Genomic DNA, 24866 nt, shown 5'->3' with positions numbered 1-24866 from the left:
ATAAATAAGCTCTAAAGGCCAAATTCAACTATTGTGCAGAATGGACACCCTGATAAGATGGTATCTACAAGAGGCCCTCACCTGCCCAGCACAGAAGGCATGTTCCATACAGGTATATTCCATGGAGTTTTGTGCCGGGGGAGGGGGCGGGGGGGAGTGAACGTGTGTAGGAACGTACCATGTGAGGGCTGTAGCCAGGAGGCTTGCCCTGGGCAGGCAACATGGGAGCAGAGCTGCAAGGGTTAATCCGCTTCTCTTTCTGGCGGCGGTTGCAGAACCAGACGCGAATCACCTCCTTCTCCATGTTCAGTTGCTCGGCAATAAGTAGGATCTCCTCTGAGGTAGGCTTCTGGTTCTGCAGTTTGGGGGAAGGTGTTGGAAGTGGGGGGGGGGAAACAGGATGGTGTGACATTGGGGCAAGTCATGGCATAGAGTCCCAACAGGAACACAAAACAAATAATAGAAACATGTAGGGGGCTGTTCTACTCATTCTAAAGAACGTTAGATCTGCTGCCAAACTATCACGTGAACCTGAAATACAGGCAGCGGATGAAACTAGAAAGGATGAGGCACAGAACTGCTGCTGCTCTGGTCTTTCTCTGCTCTTTCTGGTACACAGCACATAACAAAACGTCATCCTGCTGAGAATTTCCCTGCCTTTGCTTCTGACAACCAATAACGTGAGGCTAAAGCTGACCTATCAGTTAAATGCAAGAGAGTTACGGTAAATGAACTTAAAAAACAACCCAGAACACACACCTAGGCTGTGCACACACCTTGCATTTCAATACACATTTAAAGCACATGGTTTTTCAAGAATCCTCGGAACCGTAGTGCTGTGAAGGGTGAACTGTGGCTGCCAGGATTCTCTGGGGGAAGTAATGTGCTTAAAATGTATGGTGTGTACACACTTCTATCAGCTGGAATCAAATGAGAAGAGAGTCAGCCATTCATTTGGGAGACCTGGGTTCGAGTGGTAGCTCAGCCAAAGACTAGCATAGACTTTGGGGAAGTCATACTCTCTCAGCCTTGTTTTCCCATTTGTTGTAAAATAGGAGTGTCATTAATTACCTGGACTAAAATCAGAAGCCCTTGGCTCTGTGTGAGCCACCAGAGCAGCAGTTTGGAGCACCTTCTAGGTAGGGCAATGAAGTCTTCTCAAGCTCTTCCTAGGATGGCCATTGGGCCCTCCTAAATAGGAAGAGCTATAGAGGGCTTCCTGTTTGGGTCAGGAGTTTGCCAGAGCAAAGTGGATTTCCTGGCTCTTGTGTTTTCTTTGATTCTGACTCAGTGCCTGGTCCAGGGATGAGAAACTTCAGGATCAAGCGCCGAATGTGAGTCTCCATGCCACTCTCTCTGGCTATGCCTCCTTTCTCCAGGCCCCATGCATAGCTGGCCTCGATTCTCACAAGTGTTTTTTGCCCAGCAGGAATGAGTCACTGAATACAGATAATGCCTCTTGCTTGTCTGGGTTGAGGTTAGAGCGGTGTGCATAGAAACTTGCCTACTGTGCAAAGGTTTACTATGTACATTGATTGGCTCACTCACTTTTGCCTCTGGCCCCACCCACCACTAACATGGCCCTTGGAAGGTTGCCCAGAAAGGAATGTGGCCCTTACTTTGAAAAAGGTTCCCCACCCTTGCCTTGGTTCCTCAGATTCTCATTCCCTGGCATAACCCCTGGTTTTCTTGCAATTGCTGCCAAGGGCAGTAAGATTGGCCTTTTCCCCCAACAGCTTTTCCCCATGAAGAACTAGAGATAAGGAAAAGTTGCTGAAAGCCTTGGAAAGTGATATACAATCTAAATTGAACACATTGTAAAATTGCTTAATTTTGTTTTTATTCATTTCCTTATATGTCACACACTTCCTGAGAATAAAACCGGGTTGGCCCATGCATGGCCTTATCTGCTTCTGTCCTTACAGCAGCCTTGAGATGTGGGTTCGGTGAGGAACCGTACTAGCCGAGGTCAGAGTTTCGCAGGAGAACAGGAATTTGAAACCTGGTTTTTCCATATCATACTTTAGGTACGTGGGGGGCTGGACAATGGGAAATGCCTCACCGCGAGAAAGCTTTTTTCCAATGCGAAGCGGACATTGGTCTCAATGCTGGTCCGTTTCTTGCGGCGCCGGCCTGGCAGCCCATCAAAGCCCATGTTGGGACTGCTCAGCTGGTTGGGGCTGGGAAGTGTGGAGTCCACAGACATTGTCTCTGAAACATGAGGTGTGGGGGAGCCATTTAGTCACCTTGCAAACATCAACACCCAGTGCACAGCACCCCACCTGGTGTGTTACCTCCTTCCTATGGCTTGATCCAGTTTCACTATCTTCATCTTTCCCTCTACTGGGCCTAGTTTCCACTTGCTTGCCTTGAGAAGTGACACCAGTCCCTTGCCTCTCTGCCATCTCCTTGTGACTTTAGAGATGGTGCCCTCCAGATGTTGTTGAGACTACAATCTGTGGCCACTGTTCATGCTGGCTGGGGCTGATGGGAATTTAGCAACATCTGGAGGGAGCTATGTTGGAGTCCTGCTTTAGAGAGTTCACACTGGATTGGCTTTTAAGCAGCCTGTGTAACAGCAGCTTCTCAGCTCAAAAAACGAAACCTTTGAAGATCTATCTTAGTAGCAGTCAAGGGGCAATTTTAAAGTTGAATGTATATGCTGAGGAAATATTTTCCCATGTTCTGCCTTACTGGGAAGTAATCTGCAGAACTTTGAGCCCATAAAGTGATTTTTCCTAAAGGCCTGAAGTTAGCATTCTCTCCCTCTGTCCTTGGAGGCTTGGGCCAGGCCCCCTGTCCACCCACCGGCTCCCCAAAGGCCTGTTCAGGCCTATCTGACACCTGCATTAGGCCAGACATGTGGGGACCATTCTTAGATAATGAAGTCATTCTTTTCTATTCCGTTATGTTCTCCCCAGCCCTGACAATGATTTCCCTCACACCTGCTCATTTCCACATCTTTCCTCTCCACCAACTCAATCAGGGCTTAGCTTCCTCAGCAGAAAATATCTCAGATCTTGAGATCCACCTTCCTTCTAATCGCTTGTTCCCACCCACCCCCAAAAGCTCTTTTATTTTTGCCTCTAAGAGGCCTTAACCCTCCTCCAGCAGACCTCAGCTTCTTCCTGCTCGCTTCCTCCTCTCCACTTACCAGCGTCATTGAGCCATTTCTCCAGTAGAGGTTTGAGTTTGCACATGTTCTTAAAGCTGAGATTGAGTGCCTCAAAGCGCGAGATGGTTGTCTGGCTGAAGTCATTCCCATAAAGCTTCCCCATGGCCAGCCCCACATCACCCTGTGGAGGAGAGAGACAGAGGTGGGGAGAGAAGCTGTTACCGAGAGCATACAACCTGCCAGGGCATTAAGATCATCAGAGGAGGCCCATCTCTAGCAGAAATAAACACCAGAGGGTGCCTCAACTGTAGAATACTCCCCTCAGGGAGGTACAGGTGACACCAACATTTTCTTCTCTTCGGTACATGCTTAAAACCTTTTTCATTTGCCCAGGTGTTTATATTATGGAATTTTTAGTTGGTTGACTGATTTTATTCCTCTTCAATTTTATTGCATTACTGACAATGGGTTGCATCATACTCTGAATAGACCCACTGAAATACAAGACTAACTAAAGTCCACTGATTTCAGTGGGTCTAAGTGCTGAATACAACCCACTGTTTTATAATGTATTTCTACTGTTAAAAAATCTTGAAAATATTACTGGTTTTGTACTGTGGATGCTTATAAACTGCTTAGTTTACTACTTTTGGCTAAAAGTAGTAAAAAAGCCTGTGTATAAAACAAAAGCAACAACAACAACAAAACACAAAAAAACACAAAAAAATACTTAAGGCTGTGCATTCAAACTGGCGTGATCTCTGCCTTACTCCTCAGGTTGATCCCAAAGAGAAGGTTGTGCTTATGCAACCAACATGGGGAATGTACTTTCTAGAGCTGCTCCTAGTTCTATGTATGTTTGGGGCACTTCCAGGATGTCACTATTTTCGATTGCATCACATTCAGGCAAGTTTAGGTTGCACAATTAAATGTGATTTGGAGATACATGACCACCTCATCAAAAGATCAACATGATCTAGGCTCCCTGTGAACAATTAAGAATGAATGCTAAATCACTGAATCATAGAATTGTAGAGTTGGAAGGGAATCCCAAGGGTCCTCTAGTCCAACCCCCTACAGTGCAGGAATCTCAACTAAAGCCTCTAATGTCTAACAATGTCTAACCACCCCACAAACTTTGGGCAAACAAATTGGAATGAATGTTCAATAAACAGGTCATCTGGAAGTGACCTTAGTCTTTTTTCCCCCCAGGGAACATTGCCGCCTCAATCCCTGATGCTTCTTTCATATGAACCAACCTGGACCCTGCGATCACCATCCGAGGCTCTTCTTTCCTGCATTGCAGGCGGTTGGACTAGATGACCCTTGGGATCCCTTCTAACTCTACAGTTCTATGATTCTTTGTGTGCCTCCTCCGCAATAGCTCCAGAGGGTGACAACAGGAGAACAGGCCTTATCTGCATTGGCTCCCCGCTTGTGGAATGCTGTCTCCAGAGAGGCTTGCTTGGCACCTTCATTACATATCTTTAGATGCCAGGCAGAAGCATTCCTCTTCTCCCAGGCCTTTGGCTAATTAAACAATTGAAGGCCTTTTAAACTGAGGGGAGAGTCATTCTTGTTTTTGTTTGTTACTATGTTATGTGTTCTTGTGTTTTTATGTTGTAAACTGTCCTGTGGTCCTTGGATGGAGGACGATATAGAAATTTAATAAACGGAACAGTAATTTCACAGCGAAAATGTTTGTAAATTAAGTGAAGAAGAAGAAGAAGTGTTTGGATTTGAAATCTCGCTTTATCACTACCCAAAGGAGTCTCAAAGCGGCTAACATTCTCCTTTCCCTTCCTTACCCACAACACTCTGTGAGGTGAGTGAGGCTGAGAGACTTCAGAGAAGTGTGACTGGCCCAAGGTCACCCAGCAGCTGCATGTGGAGGAGCGAAGACGTGAACCCGGTTCCCCAGATTACGAGTCCACCACTCTTAACCACTACACCACACTGGCTTTCAGTGTGAGTATACAGAATTGGCAAAATTAACTTCAATTATAAGATACCAATCGAATCAAAAGTTAAGAATGGAGTGGAAGTATTTCGAAGATTCTATGCCAAAATATTGTTCTAAAAATGACATGCTAATAAGCTTAGAATGAAAAATGTAAGCAATAACAAAACCAATAAAGAAGGAAAAATCAGAATGTAACAAAAATAATTTATTATAGAATGCAAGGAAAAAAGGTAGAAAGAAATATAAAGAAGTTGAATTGCTGTGGAGGGAAGTAGAGGGTGGGTGGTGGGTTTTATAATTATGTATATAATTAAGTAGCTGTTGTAATTTAGATATTATATTTTATGTGAGGGAATCATTGGGAATTTTGGTTATTATGTATATATGTTAAGTTTCAATAAAGATCTTGGGGGGGGGGAGAAAATAATAATAATAATAATAATTTCACAGTGAAAATGTTCACAGGGCCACATCTGGCACAGCCCCCTAAAGGAAACCAACGACATCCCACTCTTCCATCGTGGACTAGACTAAGCCAGACACCCTGGCCTGTACCTGTGTGAAGCCCAGCTTGATACGCCGCTGCTTGAAGGTGCGGGCAAACTGCTCCAGCTCCTCCAAGTCGCTGGGCTCCTCGGGGTGTGAAGGGGTCTCCAGGCATTTGGGCGGCTGTGAGTGAGTGAGGTGGGACTCGGGGAGGCCAGGCCGAGTCACTTGCTGGGGAGCAGAAAGAAGACACAGAAACGCTGAACCAAGTTGCACGAAAGCACCAAACAGAAGGCAAAGAATAATGTATGAACAAAACCTCAGTGAAACAGCTTAGGGCTCGTCCACACTTCCACCAGTCCCATGCCTAGAAAGCACGGGGCCAAGCGGTCTTCTGCCTGACCCACTCCTTTCCCAGGGAAACCCTGCACTCTAGCTCCAAACTGGAGCAAATCTGGAGAAAACCCAACTTGTTGTGCGCTTCAGTTGGACTCTAAAGAGTGATTTCCCCCTCCCTGCCTCCCGGGCCAAGCAGTGGGACAAAAGGACACTGCTTCCCAGGTGGTGTCAATATTACCATATTACTTATATCCCATTGTTGGCTCTGGTCAGACATTTCTGCAAGTCTTTGAAACAATACCTGGGAAACTGTTTAAGCAGAGGCAAAGGTGAGATGAGTGATCACAATCCTCATAGTCCCAGGGCACAGGATACAGAGCCACCATGCTGAAGCTAAGCAGGTCTAGAGGTCTGATCAGTGCCTGGTTGGAAGACTGACTGGGAAAGGATCCCCCCTCCATCCACACCACGTGAAGTTCCATAATGGAAGGGGTGTAAATGTACTAAACAAATAAACAAATTCCTGATCGCCACTGCCTTCAAGGGTCTGACAAAATGATCATTGCATTGCGTTAACTGTGGTGAAACAGTCTTTTCTTCAAAGCAAGATATACTGGAGTAGACAAGAGTACAGCATTAAAAGATGAAGAATGAGACTGCCAGGCCAAGGCTGGTAATATCTCTGCGTTCCCACTGAGTATTTTACGCACTCACCTGTGCTGGGAGTCCTGCACGAGGCTGGTTCGGCAGGAGGCTCCCTGGGTTTTGCTGAGGTAGCTGAAAGAGATTTGGTGTCGAGAGCAGCCCTGTGAGGGAAAAGATGTAGTGAACAGCTCAGCTTCGCAAAATCAAGCACCACCTTATTCCACCGTGTGAAAAGTTACTGACCAAACCCGGAATAAAAACCTGCCAGTTTGGTGCCATTCTTCAGACCCCTAAAAACCTCCACTGTTGTTATTTAAGCGAAGTAAAATCCTACTCCTCATTGGCTGAAGAGAAAATAAAAATTCACAATAGCAGCTACTGCGGAAAATGTGCAGACAAGGAAAAAGCCTAGCTGGACACTGCAGCATTTAGAAAATGTGGTTTTTTCTATTCTTCACAGTTGTTTGTCTTTTCTTGCAGACTGGGGAGGAATTTGAAGGTGAGCCTATTTAATTCACACATTCTGAAACAAAGTGTAAACTGAAACACAGCCATTTGTTGAAATTCATACTTCTCCAAATTCTGCAACGCAGTTCTCCAGCTAGGTTATTTTGCACTAAGATTCATAAATGAGAGTAAAGACTACATAAAAAATCATATATTTGTGAAAATAACATAGAAATGTAGTGTTATATTAAGAAAATTGCTCTGCAAAAATATATTTATTAGGATAAATTCGTACAAAAATGTTGATGGAATTTTCACGAGGACTTTCTTTTTTTTAATTGCAAACTGGTGTGGAAACTTAAGATTGGAAAAATGAAAAAGTAAGAGGAAGCAAAATTGGAAAATCGTCTCACCCCTACCATCCAGCACATGATTCTAATTTGAGAGAATAAAATGCTTTATGCTGAGGCAGATTTCTCCAGTTCCCTAATCTGCCTCTTCATCCCAGAATGGGGGGGAACAAACAGGGAATTCTGTGGTGAGGGAACAGTACTTTGAAAATATTCAGACACATGATTTTATCACCTTTCAGGACTTAACATAATTCCTGGTAGACCTGGGCTTGGTGAGGGTGGGGTAAGAAGATGTAGGCTGACAGTGAACTCTGTGTTTTGGTTTTTTTTGTCCAAGGCTTACAGCAGGGATGAGGAATGTGTGGTCCTTCAGATGTTGCTGGACTACAACTCCACCATTCCTGACCATTGGCCACATTGGCTGTAGTTTGGTAGATCGAAGAGCATCTGGAGGGGGGAGGGCACAGATTCCCCATCCCTGCCTTACAGTGCTTCCACACTAGGTGCTTACTATCCTCACACTTGGTTCACTCACTTTTTATAGGGCATCTATCAGCATCTACCGGTACATGACATCATCAACTCATTGTCTCCCCCCTGTGTCTTCTCTGTGCTGCTGCTTCTGGTTTTCGACAGACCACAAAAAATCCCATGTTGTTGTTGTTATTAATATTAATATTATTAATAATAATAATAAACACTAGTGGAATCTTTACAGGTGTAAATCACCGTAGTATTGTTACTCTTCCATTTTCTTTTCCATCTGGTTTTGGCAGGGATGCCTAAAGCAGCCGAACCTATTGCCATTTCACCTTCATTATTATTATTTTCCAGTCAGCGTCATTTCATTACATTGTTGTTGTTGTTTTAAAAAAATGTTTTAATTAACACTGAAAATGCTTTTAGAACCATTTTTAAATATTACAGTATTCATGCCATGGCACTTCTATGGAAGAGAATTATAGTGCTGATTTTCAAATGCTGCTGTTTTTTCATCCTGTGCCAATGTTTTATTTTTCAGACTTTTCACAACATTTTAGAACGTTTTTCTTATACATCTCAAAAGTTGTTGGGAAAGAGCACTTCACTGAGCTTTCCCCCCATCAGGGCATAAAGTCAATGGCAATTTCATTTGCAGCTTACAGCGGAAAAACAACGGCTCGTTGCACTAGGAACTGCTTGCCTGCAAATACCCTTTTGCCAGGAGAAGCGGAGTGTGGCCTATGCAGTCTCTTTTTCACACACAAGCCATTCTTACCTTGCTGTCCCTGCTGGGCCTGTGGCAGCAGGAACTGTGCAGGCGGCTGGAGGTGGTGCCCTGGGACGAGGACTAACTGCTGGAGCTGGAGCAGCTGCTGGATGTCCTAGAACAGAGAAGCGAGGGGGAGGAAGAGTGTGGGTATATCTACCATGCAAATTTATGCCAGTTTAATGCTGGGGACTGCAGTCCGGTGAAGGTGTTGAGGATTCTCCTACAGTTGACCAGGGTCTGTTGTGGCGAGTGGCAATGTGTGTTTGCTAGAAAGGCACACACAGAGGAAGTTGGATCTCACAGGGTCTACAGAAAATCCTCCCTGTGAGAGCCACTTCCACTGTGTACAGCCAGGTAAAGGGGCACAGCCTATATAAGCCGGTCACGTTCCCAGCCTGGTCTCTCTCTGATTCCTGATCTCCGATCTCTCTCTCCTCTTCTCTTCGATGCCTCATCAGTGACTAGGGATGAAGGACAAGTGCTGAATCTGAGTCACAGCTCAAACTCCATTTTGATCTAAACTACTGTATATGTCTGCAACTACATTTTCAGCCTGCCTCAAGAATGCTACTGTGAAACTGAGTGAGTAAATCTATCTTTACTTATGAGAAGACTGTTTGGCGTGTCTATTGTTTTTAAGGGAGAAAAGGGGGAAATAACAGGAAATCCAGTCTGCAATAAAGCATCCTGGATTACTAAAACTAAAGGTTAAAGCTAACCTATCAACAGGTTCCTTATTTTTGCCCGACAAAGGGATGTACCCTGCTGAACTGAAGGATAATATCTAACAAACACATCCTCTCCTAGTTTCTATACACATCCCTACATAAGAGAAGAAATGCCGCAGTGCCTTCACCTGTCCCAGCTGCAACAAAACATGTCTCTCCCGCATCGGTCTCTAGAGCCACAGCAGGCACTGCAACTTTCCAACAGTTTGACCTCGCCCAGAAAGGCGCACCCCTCCACTGTCTCCTGAGACAGATGGATGCCAACCATGGATCAGGCCACGTCTGCATGAGCAGCCTGTCATAGGCTTTGACTTCTGCCCTGTTCTCTGTGTGGTGGTGTGTAATGCTGGGCAATCCATTCTGGCCAGACCCCCGGCAAGCTGAGCCTCCCGTGCACAAGCCCTTACCTGTGCAGTGAGCTGGATTGGCTGCGACAGGGCAAGCTGTGGCGTCTGGGGCTGGTTCTGTGGCGCCGTCAGCTCAGCCCCAGGCTGCTGAGAGGAGGCTGCGGCAGCTGCGGCATTGGACTGCTGCACGGCGGCTGCCAGGAGCTGCGCTTGGGCCTGCTGCAGAAGCAGCTGCTGTTGGGCAGGCATCAGGGCCGTAAGCTGGGTTGGTGGAAGGCAGAGAAGAGGTGTACCCAGGGCAGCATAGCAAATGGCAGGCCAGGAGGGGGTGACCAGGCAAAAGGGGAGTAGAGGCGAAAAAGGGGAGGAGGAGAAATCAACCAGGCAGAGAGAAGGAAGAAGCTGGTTAGTTGGGTCCTTCTCCCACCCAGCGCATCAGCAAGAGCCCCAGCAAGCAGAGAGCCAAGCAATATATTCCTCTTGGTTGCCAACTCCTTTCCTGACAGCAGTGCCTGTGCTTATAATTCAACACAATAGGACAATTTCACTAAGCAGATGAGGGCTGTTGTTCTTTCACGTTATGTTCAGGGACAGGAAATCCTGTGTGTGTTGAATTTCTCCTGGGAAAGGCACAGGAGGAGGAACGGAGTGGGCAAACCTAAGCTTCTCACATTACTGAGAAATGCTGACGAACACACAACACCATTCTGGGTCCCTTACTGCTTATATGAGGAAGGTATAAGCAGCATTTTGCTAGAGCAATGCAGAATGAGAATTTAGTTTCAATCTAAGCCCCTCCACAAGCCACACCTGCACAGGAGAAATGTCTACTTCCCCAGGCCTCTACCTACCACATTCAGAGGAGAGGAGAGGGATGAGATTTCAAAATCAACATTTCCTTTTCATCATCCTTCAGTGTCCACCCCAGAGTGCCAGGGAGCCATGCCTCCCCAGCTACCATCTTCCTATCAACCCTCTATTTCCCTTAAACTATTCTGAATCATTAACTGATACCACAGGCCTTTTAGTACATGATTTCTTTAACTATTTTTGCCAAGTGCACACCTAAATAATAAACACATACAGTGTGCTTGTCAGAAGACACACGCACTCTCTCTCTAATCTGTATACTTACAAACCTGGATTTGTTACTACATAATCTATGAAACAACTTTATGGAAAGAGAGAAGCTTCCCATCAAATAATAACCATGCTTTTTACATAATGAACCTTGGCTCAATGCTTCTTGAGTTCAGGACTTTCAATTGTTAGAAAACTGGTCATGGAAACAGCCCTTTGTTTGTATCCACCTCCCTGCCACCCCCTGGGCCACTTAAGCCAAACTCCGTAATCTATGTCTGGCCACAGGACCTTCCACTTACCCCAGCCAGCTGGCTGCCAGCTAACATAAGCTGGGCCTGGGGCAGGTGTGGCTGCTGAGCTGGGGGAGCCGGGACTGGGGCTGGAGCTGGAGGAATTTCTGTTGGGTCTTCAGCTTTGATCTGGAGGGAGAAAACAAGATGAAAGAGAATCACTACGACTCTCTCTCCAGCTGTCCGCTCCTGTTGCAGCTCAACATTGCTTGTTTGAGACACAAATTTGATGTTGTCCTCCTTCTCCTTCCATGCTTCCTGACCCCCTCTCCTGTGCCCCTAATCTCCCCTTCCCTAACATCCGAGCTACCAGCCTGGAAGAAGCGCTTAAGCAGAGCTATGGCAATGGGTAGCTCTCACAGGGCAGCGCAAAAGGATCGGGTTTTAAGGCTACCATTGAAAATACGGAGTCCTATCTGTGTCACTGCAGGGAGAGGATGGTGGCCCAATGGAACTGAGGAACATTGTCCAAGGTGCTGGGTGCTGCTAAGCAACACCAAGGAAAACAAAAAAATTCTGCAACTTGAATACATTATGCTAAGTAAGCAGCTCTGCACGTGTTTAATTCACTCTGCTGCTGCAAGCGACTTGCTAAAGGGACAAAGAGCAACATAAGCACCAAAATCCCAACAACTGGAAGTTGATGCTATCTCTCTGACTCATTGCTAGGTTGGCTTCCTGTTTTGCTGCTGGGCCTGAGGCACAGGGAATTCCCCCGCAAAACCAAACTTGATTCATGAGTCTCTACCACACTGATTACAAAAGTACAAAGCTGCCCACGGTTCTGACCCACCCAACCTTCCACTCAACTATATATTATACCAGAAAAATAAAAAATAAGTTTCTTCAGTTACTCAGAAATCAATCAACTGGGGGGGGGGGTATTGAATTACTTCATGATTCCAGTCCTGGGACAAAATGGGTTTTCCAGGTTTCTGTTGTGCTTCAAAACACAGCAACATATGTTTAACTAGAAAATATAGAGGGGCTGTAAAAAAAACCAGAGTTTTAAAGCTAAGTAGGTACCGGTAGGTTAGTGACCTGATGGGAGGACTATCCTGAGGGATCTGTAAGTTGCTTTCCAAATGAAGACAGGAATAGAAATGTAGTAAATAATACTCCATGGCACTGCAGAAATGCTACTTTTCCTTAGAATTCACTCACCTACAGCCACCATAGCTGGTTCTGGGGTAGGGATAGGGAACCTGTGGCCCACAGATGTCTTTGGACTCCAACTCCCATTAGCATGGAATGATGGGAGTTGCAGTACAGCATTTAGAGAACCACAGGAGATCTGGAGGAAACAGTGGTCAACTAAGACAGATAAACACACTGATAAACAGAGGTGGAGAACATTTTCTGGCGAGTGGGTCGGATCCTTGTCTCTCCAACCCTGCTGGGCAAAATTTGACAGATGGGTGGCAGGTCATGTTACCCTTTGCAGCCCCACTCATTGGGATTTCAAAGCACAGCATAGGCCATTCGAAAATCCTTTTTGTAAAAAGGCATTTAAACAGCCCTCTGGACCACTTGTCTTCAGAGAGTCAAGGAGGAGCATTGAGAAGGAGAATGGAATGTAAACTTGGCTTCCTGTCCTTTCCAAATTCTTTTCACTCTAATAAACCTAATGCCTAAACTTATCAGCGTATTCAACATGAAAGGATCTCACCGCTGGAGCACCCCCCCCAAAGACTCGTTGGCACTCCTGGCGGCTAGCCCCGCCCCTGCAGGTGGCTAGCCTCGCCCAGCATATGCCCTGCTCCAGGTGCCGGAGCAGCTAGCTCCACCACTGCTGATAGCCTTATCCTCTATGAATCTGTCTAATCCCATTTTCAAGCCAGCTAAGTTTGAAGCCTTCACAACATCTTTGGTAGTGAATTGCATGGTTTAAATACGTGCTGGGTGAAAAAAGTACTTTCTTTTGTCTGTTCTGAAACTTCCTACATGTAGCTTTATTGGATGGCCCTAGGTCCTAGTATTATGATGGGGGTGGGGGGAGTCTCTTATACACTCTCTTCATACCATGCATAATTTTATACCCCTCTATCATAATAAACAGGGATACTTCAGGAATTTGTTCTTTCTGAATTCTGATACAAGCTGGCTTGATTTGCACCTCCCAAATCACTGTGAAGATTAGAATTCGGCTACCCTCTTCACGAAGGGCACTGCAAATTGATACTGTGCTCCCTCTGGTGGCAGCTGCTAGTGAACGTAGCTAGATACCTCAACCTCCTTTTTCACCCAAATGCTCCCACTGACCCATGTTATTATTATTATTTAACATGTGATATGATAAAGCATTGGGACGCGGGTGGCACTGTGGGTTAAACCACAGAGCCTAGGGCTTGCCGATCAGAAGGTCGGCAGTTTGAATCCCCGCGACAGGATGAGCTCCCGTTGCTCGGTCCCTGCTCCTGCCAACCTAGCAGTTTGAAAGCACGTCAAAGTGCAAGTAGATAAATAGGTACCGCTCCGGCAGGAAGGTAAATGTCATTTTTGTGCGCTGCTCTGGTTCGCCAGAAGCGGCTTAGTCATGCTGGCTACATGACCCGGAAGCTGTACGCTGGCTCCCTCGGCCAGAAAAGCGAGATGAGCGCCGCAACCCCAGAGTCGGTCACGACTGGACCTAACGGTCAGGGGTCCCTTTACCTTTACTTATGATAAAGCATTATTGCAGGACACAGAGCCAAGGTCCACTTTACCTCCATTAGAAGCTGCTGGAATCCACATTCCAGAACATACACACGTACAACTATTAACACACCTATTAACTATTAACATATTTTACCTTTATTTTTACCTATTAACATATACACACACACACATCCATTCACAAAACAAGCAAATCTCTCCTCCTTGTGGAGGGGTAGTGTGGCTTGGGTGCCAAAGTTCGGAGGTTCCCCAGTCAGAGGCACTGCAAAATTGGATTCCTATTTCCTCATTAATATTATAACCTGCAACCTGATTTCTTCCCTCTCTGACCTCCATTCTCCTAGACTTGGCTATGGTAGTTGCAGATAAGAGGTGACATTTTTATTCCCCATAGATGGTACCTAAAAGGTAAAGGTAAAGGGACCCCTGACCATTAGGTCCAGTCGCGAACAACTCTGGGGTTGCGGCGCTCATCTCGCTTTATTAGCCGAGGGAGCCAGCGTACAGCTTCCGGGTCATGTGGCCAGCATGACTAAGCCGCTTCTGGCGAACCAGAGCAGTGCACGGAAATGCCGTTTACCTTCCCGCCAGAGTGGTACCTATTTATCTACTTGCACTTTGACGTGCTTTTGAACTGCTAGGCTGGCAGGAGCTGGGACTGAGCAACGGGAGCTCACCCCACCACGGGGATTTGAACTTAACCTTGTTCCCCATATAGGGGAGCACAAAGAAGCACAAAAAAGCAGCCCTGCAAACTGTTGGAAGATGGTGCCTAGTGGCGGAGACCACTGTTATTACAAGGATGTATGGGAAACTGTCTTCTCTTTTGAGTATGGTGAGAACTGGCAGAGAAACAATTTCCTCTGCAGTGGTGCTAGTGGGAGCTAGAGGATGTCACTTACCTTAGTGCCGGTGCTGGTTGGGGATGGGGAGAACGGGGAAGGTTTGCTCTGCTGGGTCTGCAAGGGACAAAGAGAGAAAAAGGAAGTCAGCATCAACAGACTAAGAGCATGCCCCTTGCCTGCCACAACAACATTTGTGCCACTACTATAAACCTCCAGCTTCTGGCCAACCTTTCTCACCTGGTGGTTTGTGTCAGGTCCATTTCTTTCTGTATCTGAAACCAAGGAGATAATTGTCATAAAGCTTCCATACAAAGCCATCACTTCAATAATCCCCATCCCTTGAACCCTCCTCCCAAGGCCTACATTCTCAAATAAGAGTCCCAAAGGCCACATCAAGCCTGCCATGCCTGTTTCTTCTCCTCCTCTCCCCACAGGTCCTGTGCCTTTCTCTGTCACTTGCAGGATTTCAGTCATGGCTATGAGGTTTCTTATGGTACTGTACGTGCATGAACACACATGCCCAAGTGTAGGATCACTCTAAAATCAAGATATATATGCAAACCATACTATAATTCTGGCATTTTGGACAATGCTGGTATGGTTTTAAAGAAAGGGACTTAATTACATTTTTGAAATGAGTTGTTATAATATAAAGGCTAGGTGGTTATGTATGTAATATTTGCATTCATTTCTACATTACAGTAAATTCTAAAGACACAAGCTTTTTCTGAATGTTTAATGCATTGTACATGTAGCATGTTTATAGAGGTAGGCAAACCTCTGAGGTCTCCCCGCTTTTTGTCTGATATTTGGTGCTTTCCCTTCTTTCTACCAAGGGGTAATCTGGCCCACTAAACAGTTACGGGAAGTGGCACGGCCATGTACCAAACATTGGCTGCTTCTTTCCACCCAGCCTTCCTTCTAACATTTATTCTCTGCTTCATTCCTTCTGCTCCCCTAAAACAATCTGTCAGGGAACTGACATCAGAGCGAGAGGCGAAGGGAAGGCTCCCAGATTCTGCGGGCGAAGGACCCATCACCAGGGGGAGAAGCAGCTCGGTAGAGGAGGAAGGAAATCAGCGCAACCCCAGGGATAAAGGGGGGCAAATGGGGGAAGCGGAGGGAGAGCTCCGGGATTCTTCTCTGGAGATCAGTGAGGAGAGCACAGGCCCTCCACTACCCACGCCCTCCCTGCGCAGAAGACTCCCGCGCAGTGAGAGAAGGAGGCGACTGGGAGTCAGACAGCTTTTATGCTGGAAAAGGTTTAAGAAACGCCCACAGACAGATTCTGCCAGCGACTGAGACAGCCACATGGAGATGTGCTGTGCAGTCCGAATGGTTTAACCAAGGCAATTAAGCCTAGAGAGGCGGGAGTTTACGCACGAGTAACTCATACCCATTACACAATCGCTTTCAGGACTTCTCACTGCTTCTCTTCTCAGCCCCCAGACACCCCACATGACCATTTTTCATCATGCCTAAATTTGCCCCTCTCCCCCAAATTTGCTTCACTAAGACTCATTCAAAAACTTGCTAGTGCAAATCGTATGTTATCTTAGTTGCATTTTTATTGCTTAGTCTAATTTATTGGGTCTGAAAAACTTTTTAAAATGCAGAACATTGGGAGGATTTATTTTACAATAACAGTAAGGAGGAGGAGGAGGAGATGATCACCCCAGGGCAGTTTACAAAATAAACAAGAAGTGTACATATCACAAAACATGTGTTTCATATATTATATGAAGGCTAGTTCCTAAGCTAGTCGGTTTGTCACATTCCATTAGGACCAAAGAATGGAACTCAGGACAGAGCAATGCAAATGAAAGCTGAGGCATGGTCTCCCTGCAACTGTGGGGTTATGGGACAAAGGAAAATGGCTTTTGGGCACCGTTGTTGGGTGATGGGGGAGCGCAGAAGTCTGTACTGAGGTGAGATCACTCTAGAGATCACTGTGCACATCACAGTAGTCTCCCATCCCTCACCCACTTTTCAAAGCTCATAATGACAGATATTTTGCTAGTTCATAAAAATTATAATGAATGACCAAATCCCCATCCCTTCCCTCCAGGCACTGCTACCTGTGTGCTCCTCTTGCAGCTCCAGCCGCGCCTTCTCCAGCTCCAGGGGCTTAGACATTCTTACTTCTATGAGAGAAAGAAAAGAGGGTGGAAAGAAAATGGGGGTGAGCGCTACATCAGATTGTGACGGTACACCAAGAGGCAGTGGGGGGAATCAGAGCAGAACACCCAGAACCTAAATACTAATCTAAAGTATTTAAATATCAATACAGTAACGTTTACAGTACATAGAATTTGAAAATATATGCCTAGTTGAATCAGGGATGGGCAATCTGTGGCTCTCCTGCGTTATTGGACGCCATCTCCCATCATCCCTGACCATTAAAGGCCAGCCCAGGTCGTTTTGCTGCTTGAGACAAAAGCCCTGGAGCTATCCCCCCTCCTCTGCCCACTCCTGATCTTCATCAGCGCTGGGCATCTACTGCCCAGTGCTCGGCACCTGCTCCTGCTCCTCCTCCGCAGCCCCCCATCTATCCCCACCTCTCCACAGCTTACACAGCAGACCACCTGCCAGCCAAGCAAACCACAGCTTTGCCAGGCTGCCTCCAGGCGGTGTAAGAGGAGACGCAACAGTGGGGAGGACACAGTCACAGTGGCAGAGGAACAGGAGGAGGAAGAGGTGACAGTGGAATTTGCTGCCAAGGAGTGTGGTGGAGTCTCCTTCTTTGGAGATCTTTAAGCAGAGGCTTGACAACCATATGTCAGGAGTGCTCTGATGTTGTTTCCTGCTTGGCAGGGGGTTGGACTCGATGGCCCTTGTGGTCTCTTCCAACTCTATGATTCTATGATTCTATGATTCTATGATTCTAAGAGGTCACCCAGCAGCAGTTTGTGCCCTGTGGGCAACTGGAGGTGGCATGCAGTGGGTGCACAGTGGCAGTAGTGCCACCCTCTGGAGCCTCCGGCCCTGCTGACCATTGGCCCTGCTGGCTAAGGCTGATGGAAAATGGAGTCTAATAACTTCTGGCAGATTCCCATCTCTGTCTTACTATATCTTGACCAATATAATGGAAAGACATTTCAGTGGCCAACACTGAAAAGCAGTTTACTTTTTGGTGAGCAATAGCTTGCATGTTTTTCCTAGTTACCTCCTGCAAGTAAAAACAATATTTTCTTTCTATTTTTAATGGAAGCGGAAAATTCAGAGGAGGAATATCCATTAGAGGACCAGGCCTCTAAAGGCCACTTATCCTCCCTTCCAGTGCTCACTGCAGGAGGTGGTCCCCCCATCATTCAGCCCGGACACTGAGGTCCAGCTCCGAGGGTCTTCTGACAGTTCCCTCCCACAAGAAGTGAAGCTACAGGGAACCAGGCAGAGGGCCTTCTTGGAAGTGGCGCCCGCCCTGTGGAACACCCTCCCATCAGATGTCAAGGAGATAAAGAACTACACAACTTCTAGAAGACATCTGAAGGCAGCCCGGTATTGGGAAGTTTTTAATGCTTGACATTTTATTATGTTTTTATCTTTTGCTGGAAGCTGCTCAGAGTGGTTGGGGAAACCTAGCCAGATGGGCAGGGTATTATCATCATCATCATCATCTCATTTTGCATCATCATCATCATCTCATTTTGCAATCTTACTGCCATCATGTTTTTCATTTAGTTCTGTTGAATTTTTTGATTCTCCTAAATAATTTGGCATCACCAACAAACTTGACTCCTTCCCCGCTTTCCCATACCCCTATTTATACATAACTGGGTCCAAATAGCATGGCATGGCAGAAGGTGCAAAGATGAGAGCTAAAGGTTGCTTTCTTCTAACATGGATCATGTGCACAAAATAAATAAAAAGAGGCATACTTTTGCTTTCCAACATACGCTACACCCTCTCCTTCCCACCACCGCCCAAGCTACACTGCAAAGGAGTAAGATATTGCACTACAGATGCTAGACCCTAGTTTGTGTGACTTTAGCACTACGGAAATCTATTCTATAGAACACTCTTTGGAAAGGCCCAATATGTTTGGGGAGACCCCAGCAGCTCAGATCAGAAAGTGAAACCTTGCAAGAGGAGGGCCTAGGCAACCACTCGCCCAACTTCACGAAGTTGAGAAACGGGGAATAGAAACAAAACAAAACTTCCACAGATTGCTAAAACCACAAAGTCATCCATATCAGTTCCTGGCCCCCAAGATCCCCACAAATCAAATTACCTAATCCTGCCCTTAGTGAGCGTGCTGCCAGTAGATGCAGCCAAACAAGGCACGCACAACACTGTGAGGTACCTGGGAGGGGAAGGTGTGATTTGGATGCAACTGGGGAGAGTCAGAGGGTGGACTTCCCCGCTCTGGGCACTTTTGGTCCCGTGCTAGAACTGCACGTATCTTAGCTTGAAGTGGGGGAAATTTCTTTCTTAATAACAACCAGCCACAGCTGAGGAACACAACTGTAACCATTTCGGGCATGGCTGGGCCTACATACTATGATAACTGAAAGTGATCGAAGTCAACTCTCCCTCCACCCCCACCATTCACAATGGAAAGCTTTAGTGAGCAGGTTTTACACTGCTTTTCTTGCTCCAGTCTGGCCTAAAAGCTGCCTCACCCAAAGCAATTTTAAAAAAGGAACGCCCTCCTTGCTTCCAGGGTCTCTTTTGCCCTCTCCTGGCCCTCCAGCTCCTACCTGGACCAGCCCTGCAGTGCAGGACAGGGATGGGGGCGTAGAGAGTTGCCTTCCTCTTAAGATGTCTTTTCTGTTTCCCACCCCCAAGACTGGAGCCTTATCACCGGCTGTTCTTGTCTGATTTGCATATGCTTAATGAGTCACACTCTAATAAGGAAGCCCTGTTGAGCTAGGCTAGACCTCAGCATGCGATGTGGGGGGCAGTTGACGGGTGGAGAGTCCAAGAAAAAGTGGGGCCACCCCCTGAGTTGGGTCCTCTCATTAAATGAATAACATCCAACGAATTGTAGCTGAAGTGCATGTGTAACAGTGGTAGCTGCACATTAAGTCCATCACAGGCAACCATTTTGCTACCTTCCGTGTGGCAAAAATTCTCCTGACAAGACGATATACAAACGGTTATACGTTTCCCAGGGTGCAGTTTGGTCATCTGTATCGGTACCCTGCATCATCCTGTCAAAGGCTGAGGAGAATTTTACCACGCTTATTTATTTATTAGTTATATTAGTCACCTCATAAAACACATCCTCTAGGCAACGTGCAGCACCGTATTCTGTACCTGATCAGAAATCTGGGGGGAGCAGCTGTGGGGATGGTAGAGGAGGGCAAGGATTCCACTTGCAGCCAGGCAGTGTGGCACAGAGAGTTCCTGCCAACGGGCAAACTACTCTGAGGTGAGCTCTCTCTCACCTGGGTTAGTTTGATCACCTAACTCCACCAGAAAGGAGAATTTTTGCCATGCATGCATTGGAAAACATGAAATCTGAGGTCCGGCACTGAGGGCCTTCTGGTGGATCCCTTGCAGCAAGAAGCCAAGTTACAGGGAACCAGGCAGAGGGCCTTCTTGGTAGTGGCACCCGTCCTGTGGAATGCCCTCCCACCAGATGTCAAAGAGAAAAATAACTACCAAACTTTTAGAAGACATCTGAAGGCAGCCCTGTTTAGGGAAGCTTTTAATGTTATTGTATTTTAGTGTTTTGTTGCAAGATGCCCAGAGTGGCTGGGGAAACCCAGCCAGATGGACAGGGTATAAATAATAAACTACTATATAATCTCACTGGAAGCTGCCACTGCAGTTGCTATGCAACCTTGTGGGAGCGCCGTCCCGCAGTATTCTGCCACCCGAGGCAGTTGTTTCACTCTGCCTCATGAGTGGCTGGCCCTGCGCACTGTGGCCCTCCAGATGTTGGCCGCTGAGTCGCACCAGCCTCAGGCATCTGCCACATTCACACCATATGGTTTAAGCACTTTAAGCGGTCACGGCTTCCCCCTAAGAATTCTGGCAAAAGTAGTTTGTTAAGGGTACTGAGAGTTGTTAGGAAACGCTCATTTCCCTCATAGAATGACAGTTCCCAGAATTTCCTGTGAGGAGGAGTAGACTGTTAAACCACTCTGGAAATTGTAGAACTGTGAGGGAACTAACAGACTCCTGTTCCTCTCACAGAGATACCATTCCCAGAGTGGTTCAACAATCAATCCCTGCTTCCAGGGAAATCTGGAAACTGTAGTTCTGTAAGTCCAATAGAGGTCTCCTAACAATTCTTAGCACTATGGTTCCCAGGGTTCTTTGGGGGAAGCCATGATTGTTTAAAGTGGTATGATACTGCTTTAAATGTACAGTGCGGATAGGGTCAAATACACACCAAGATTCCCCAAACTCTGCTTCCTGCTCTGCCTTCCAGCACCCTTCAATTAGCCCCATGCTGAGAGAAATAAGCAAAGCATTCTGGGTAATAAGTTGGACATGCAATAAAATGTTGCAGAGCAGTATGCTCTTGGTTCAGGGTTCCAGCCAGTCATGCCATTTCCCCAGATACTTGATTTCATCCCCACTCCAGTGGACATTCAAAATTCTATAACTACCGAGTGTGCTGTTCTGGGGTCTCTCCCCCCCAAAAAACTACTTTTGCAATGCACAAGATGCCTCCAAGCTGGCCAATACCTCCCCTATTGCTGTTTTGGCTTCCTAGGGAATGGCACTCATGAGTTCACTATTAGTAGGTATGATAAGAATGTTATTGGTCGCTTCCAGGCAACCTTTTAAATGAGCATCTAGGCTGCTTTGTTTGCAGAAAGATTGGCCATGTTGGCTAATTAATAAGTACTCATCATGATTTGGTTGTGGGGAGATCAGATGACGTTTCATCAAGTGAGCGTTATCCCACATATTCCAGTGCATTTTCCTCATTTCTTCCATTTGGAGCAGGTCTGCTTGGGAGGGGTCAGTTTCTGAGAATCGTATGCGCACAGAACCAACTCCTTCTCCTTGGTTGGCCTACAATAACACTACCCCAATAGGCACATCAGAGGCATTGTTTTCAACCATGAAAACCCTCTTGAGCCTTCTCGGTCCACTGAAAGGATTTCCCACCTTTGAGGCAGTTGGTCAATGGCACAGTGAGGCAAGAGAAGGAGACAATGAACTTCCAGGAGTAATTTATGAACCCCATGTGGCTGCTTGGTCAAACCACACTATGCCTGGGTCCATCTCGGTGGTGATGGGGATGCTGCGGTATCATAGACACAGTGTAGGGACAGTGTGGTGGTAGCTTGCCAGCCTCTTTCTTGCAGGACACATCCTGAAAGATGTCATACTTGGCTGGGAGTTTGTCCTTGTTTGCTGTGAAAGGGGGCAAGGTGTTTTCAGGGGAAGAAAGTGCAGTGGCTGCAGCAAACACATCCTCTGTTTTCTTGTAGTATTGCTGATAGAAGTGAAAATGCCAGGGACCGCTGCCCCCACGAGATGCACAAGTTGTGCTGAGTGCACCAGGGCAGCCCCCAGCATAATGGGAAAGCATGGTGGGGTTGCCAGGTAATATGACAGCTCTTCTTGGGGGTCCAGCAACTTCAGGAGTAGAAGGTGCAGTCACCCGCATGATTGTGCCAGGCACCATTGCTCTACTGTCAATGGCATCCATGAAGAGTGACTCATTGAGCTCCCATGAACCAATGCCCGGCTGATTGGCAATGTCCCAATCCAGGAAATTGCTAGAGGGTCCTGAGTCTATCATGACTCAAGTCAAGTAGGCACCCCTTTCCCCAAAGGGGTGTGCAAGACAGTAGGCAAGGTGATGGCTGATTTGAGTGGTGGTGGAGCTTCAGGGGCCTTCTGGGAAGATCCACACTCCTTCTTTGGTCCCAGCTCCCAGACCTCTACCAAAGTTAGGATTTTGAGTTTTCTAGTACCAGAGTCTTGACAACCACCTTGGCTGAACATTCCATGGCACAGTGCCTCACCTTCCCACTGTGCCATACCATGGCACAGTGCCTCACCTTCCCACAACAGAGGCACACACACTTCTTTCACCTTCTTGTCTTCTCATCCTCTATCAACCGGGGACATGCTAATCCGATCTGCAATAGGTTCCTCCCCTGAAACTGACGATGTTCGCACACTACAATGGGAAATGTGTGCCGGAGCGTGGTACTGGAACTCCAGGCAACCTTCAGGTCTACCGCCTATTTTCAGGCACAGCTGAATGAGGGCTGGTCAGATGCCAGGCAGAGCTGTTTGCCCCAATTCATCAAGGATCTCATCATTTAGCCTCAACTGGTACTGCAACATATACACCTTTTCATTTCAATTCCAGTCCTGGGCCTACAGTCTAAATGCACTGGTGTAATCACCCACTGATTCTCTCCCATGCCTCTGATTTTTAAAGCCAACGTGTGGGTGTCTTCTTCTTGTAAGGGTGCTGGAAGGGCTTGACCATGGTTACAATGAAGTTGTCCTAGTTGTTGCCATGCAATTATTGGTCACCAGTCTTGATGTGAAGTCTGGGCTTGTAGGGGTTCAATCAAACTGTCCTGGTCCTCACTGCAAGCAAATTGGCTGGTTCACACTGGCTTGATCTGACTAGGAGTGTCTGATGTCATGCGGTGAAACAGCCCTCTGCCAACCCTGCCCTGGATCCAGCTCTCCACTCCCTAGACTTCTGGCCTACTATTCAGGCTCAGGCACATCTCAGGGTCCCAATGTCACATTCCCCTTTTCACTAGCACGCTCCCCAAGGTCATCCATTTCCAACTCCCCGAGCTCCACCCATTCATCCTCAGAATCCAACCATTCCCCTCCATGATATCTCCATGGGATTCATGGCAATCAAGATCTAGAAGGGGGTGATGTAGATGTGAAGCAACATCAGAAGTTAAAGAAGGTTCAAAACGATACTGAGGAATATTCACAATTAGCTTGCCTCCTTTTAAAATGACAATGACAAGCAGAAATAAAACAGCTGAAGCTTTTTTTCCTGCTGTGTTGATGAAATGATGGGCAAAAGTTCACCTACTCCATTTCTGAGTGTCAAACTGCTGTTAGAGGCAGGAGAGTAACTGCAGGAGGAACAGGTGGCAGCACTGTACACAGAACGATCAGTATAAGTGGAACTCATTGCTGCAAGCAACCTACAGTAAGGCGACCGATAGTGAGAATGATAAAAATCAGCAGTTTCTATAACCTCTGATCAAAGGTAATGGGGAGGCAGTAGGTATGTATGAGTAAGAGGCAAGCAAGTTGGTTTTGAGAAAGAATAAAAAGCTAAAGGGTTAAGTCCCCCCGCCCACCCACAAGATACACAAACATGACATCCAAACTCACCTTCTTTGAATGTTGTTAATTCAGTACCAAAAATGGAAGAGCCATATTTTCAGATTAAATGCACCTTCCCATCAATGGGCTCGTTCATTCAATTTACAAATGCAAGGAATTAAAGTACCATTCTTAAACCCCAAAGGGTTAGATTTTGTTGATCAAACCCTATCAGGAATTGGTATGTGCACACACACACACACCAAACTCCTGGCAAGACTTCTGTGACAAACAGAAAATTTAAATGGCAACACGTTTTCTGATGTGGATAGGAGAACCCTTCAGTATTGAATTTCTGCCTGTCAGGGAGTTCCGGGATCAAATATTACAAAGGACTAACAAATGCTAAAGACGCAGGAGCCCAGCAAGATGAAAATGTGGCAGCCCTAAAATATTTTGACAGTTTGTAAGAATTATGTCAGTTTCTCTGTTATTTATTTACAATTACTTATTCAGCTTATGAAAACATTTCAAAATAGTTAACAATAAAAACATAAACAATTAATAGAAATTCAAATCAGGTATATCTACCATCTAAAAATCTTTGCTTAAAAGGCTTATGAAAAAAGGAAGGCGCTGAAAAATTAGGTGCCGAAAAGACGAGAGAAGTGACACTTGTGTGGCATGTACAAGGAGGTAGTTCTGCAGAGGTCTTTCTCACTGGGGAAGTACAGTCTGAGCGCATAACACCAATCCTGGCCCAACTGCACTGGCTGCCAATTAGTTTCCTGGCCCAATTCAAAGTGTTTGTTTGACAGATAAAGTCTTATGTGGCTCAGGACCCCAATACCTCAAGGACTGCCTCTCCCCATATGAACCAACCCATGAAATTGTCCTCTGAGGCCATTCATGGGAGGACCAGAGGGCAGCAACAGGAGAACGGGCCCTGTCAGTGGTGGCTCCCTGTTTGTCGAATGCTCTCCCTGGTGAGGCTCGCCTGGCACCATCAATACATTACATTACTTTTCCCCCCAGGCCTTTGGCTTTTAATTTTTTGTAGCTTTGAGTGGGTGGCATAGGAGCCAACTCC

General features: G+C 46.4%; 1 protein-coding gene across 11 annotated transcripts in view; it reads right to left on the bottom strand.

Annotated features, from left to right (window-relative positions):
- Positions 1-24866, bottom strand: part of POU2F2 (POU class 2 homeobox 2) — a 109482-nt gene that overhangs the window by 11589 nt on the left and 73027 nt on the right. For 10 of the 11 annotated variants that reach the window (XM_083515494.1, XM_083515497.1, XM_083515492.1 and 7 more), the window contains 11 exons: positions 16627-16692; positions 14786-14820; positions 14606-14662; positions 11058-11177; positions 9736-9936; positions 8607-8712; positions 6618-6709; positions 5634-5795; positions 3155-3296; positions 2063-2211; positions 179-355 (listed from right to left, as the gene is read on the bottom strand). In XM_083515494.1, coding sequence (XP_083371620.1) covers positions 179-355; positions 2063-2211; positions 3155-3296; positions 5634-5795; positions 6618-6709; positions 8607-8712; positions 9736-9936; positions 11058-11177; positions 14606-14662; positions 14786-14820; positions 16627-16692 — 1307 coding nt within the window. Of the gene's footprint in view, positions 1-178; positions 356-2062; positions 2212-3154; positions 3297-5633; positions 5796-6617; positions 6710-8606; positions 8713-9735; positions 9937-11057; positions 11178-14605; positions 14663-14785; positions 14821-16626; positions 16693-20891; positions 21018-24866 lie in introns of those variants that run through there. The other variant, XM_083515490.1, reaches the window with a different exon arrangement.

Source organism: Podarcis liolepis (assembly GCF_965112155.1).
Source record: "Podarcis liolepis genome assembly, chromosome: 7".
In the NCBI taxonomy this organism is placed as follows: Eukaryota; Metazoa; Chordata; class Lepidosauria; order Squamata; family Lacertidae; genus Podarcis; species Podarcis liolepis.
This window is presented reverse-complemented; position numbering and strand designations above follow the sequence as displayed.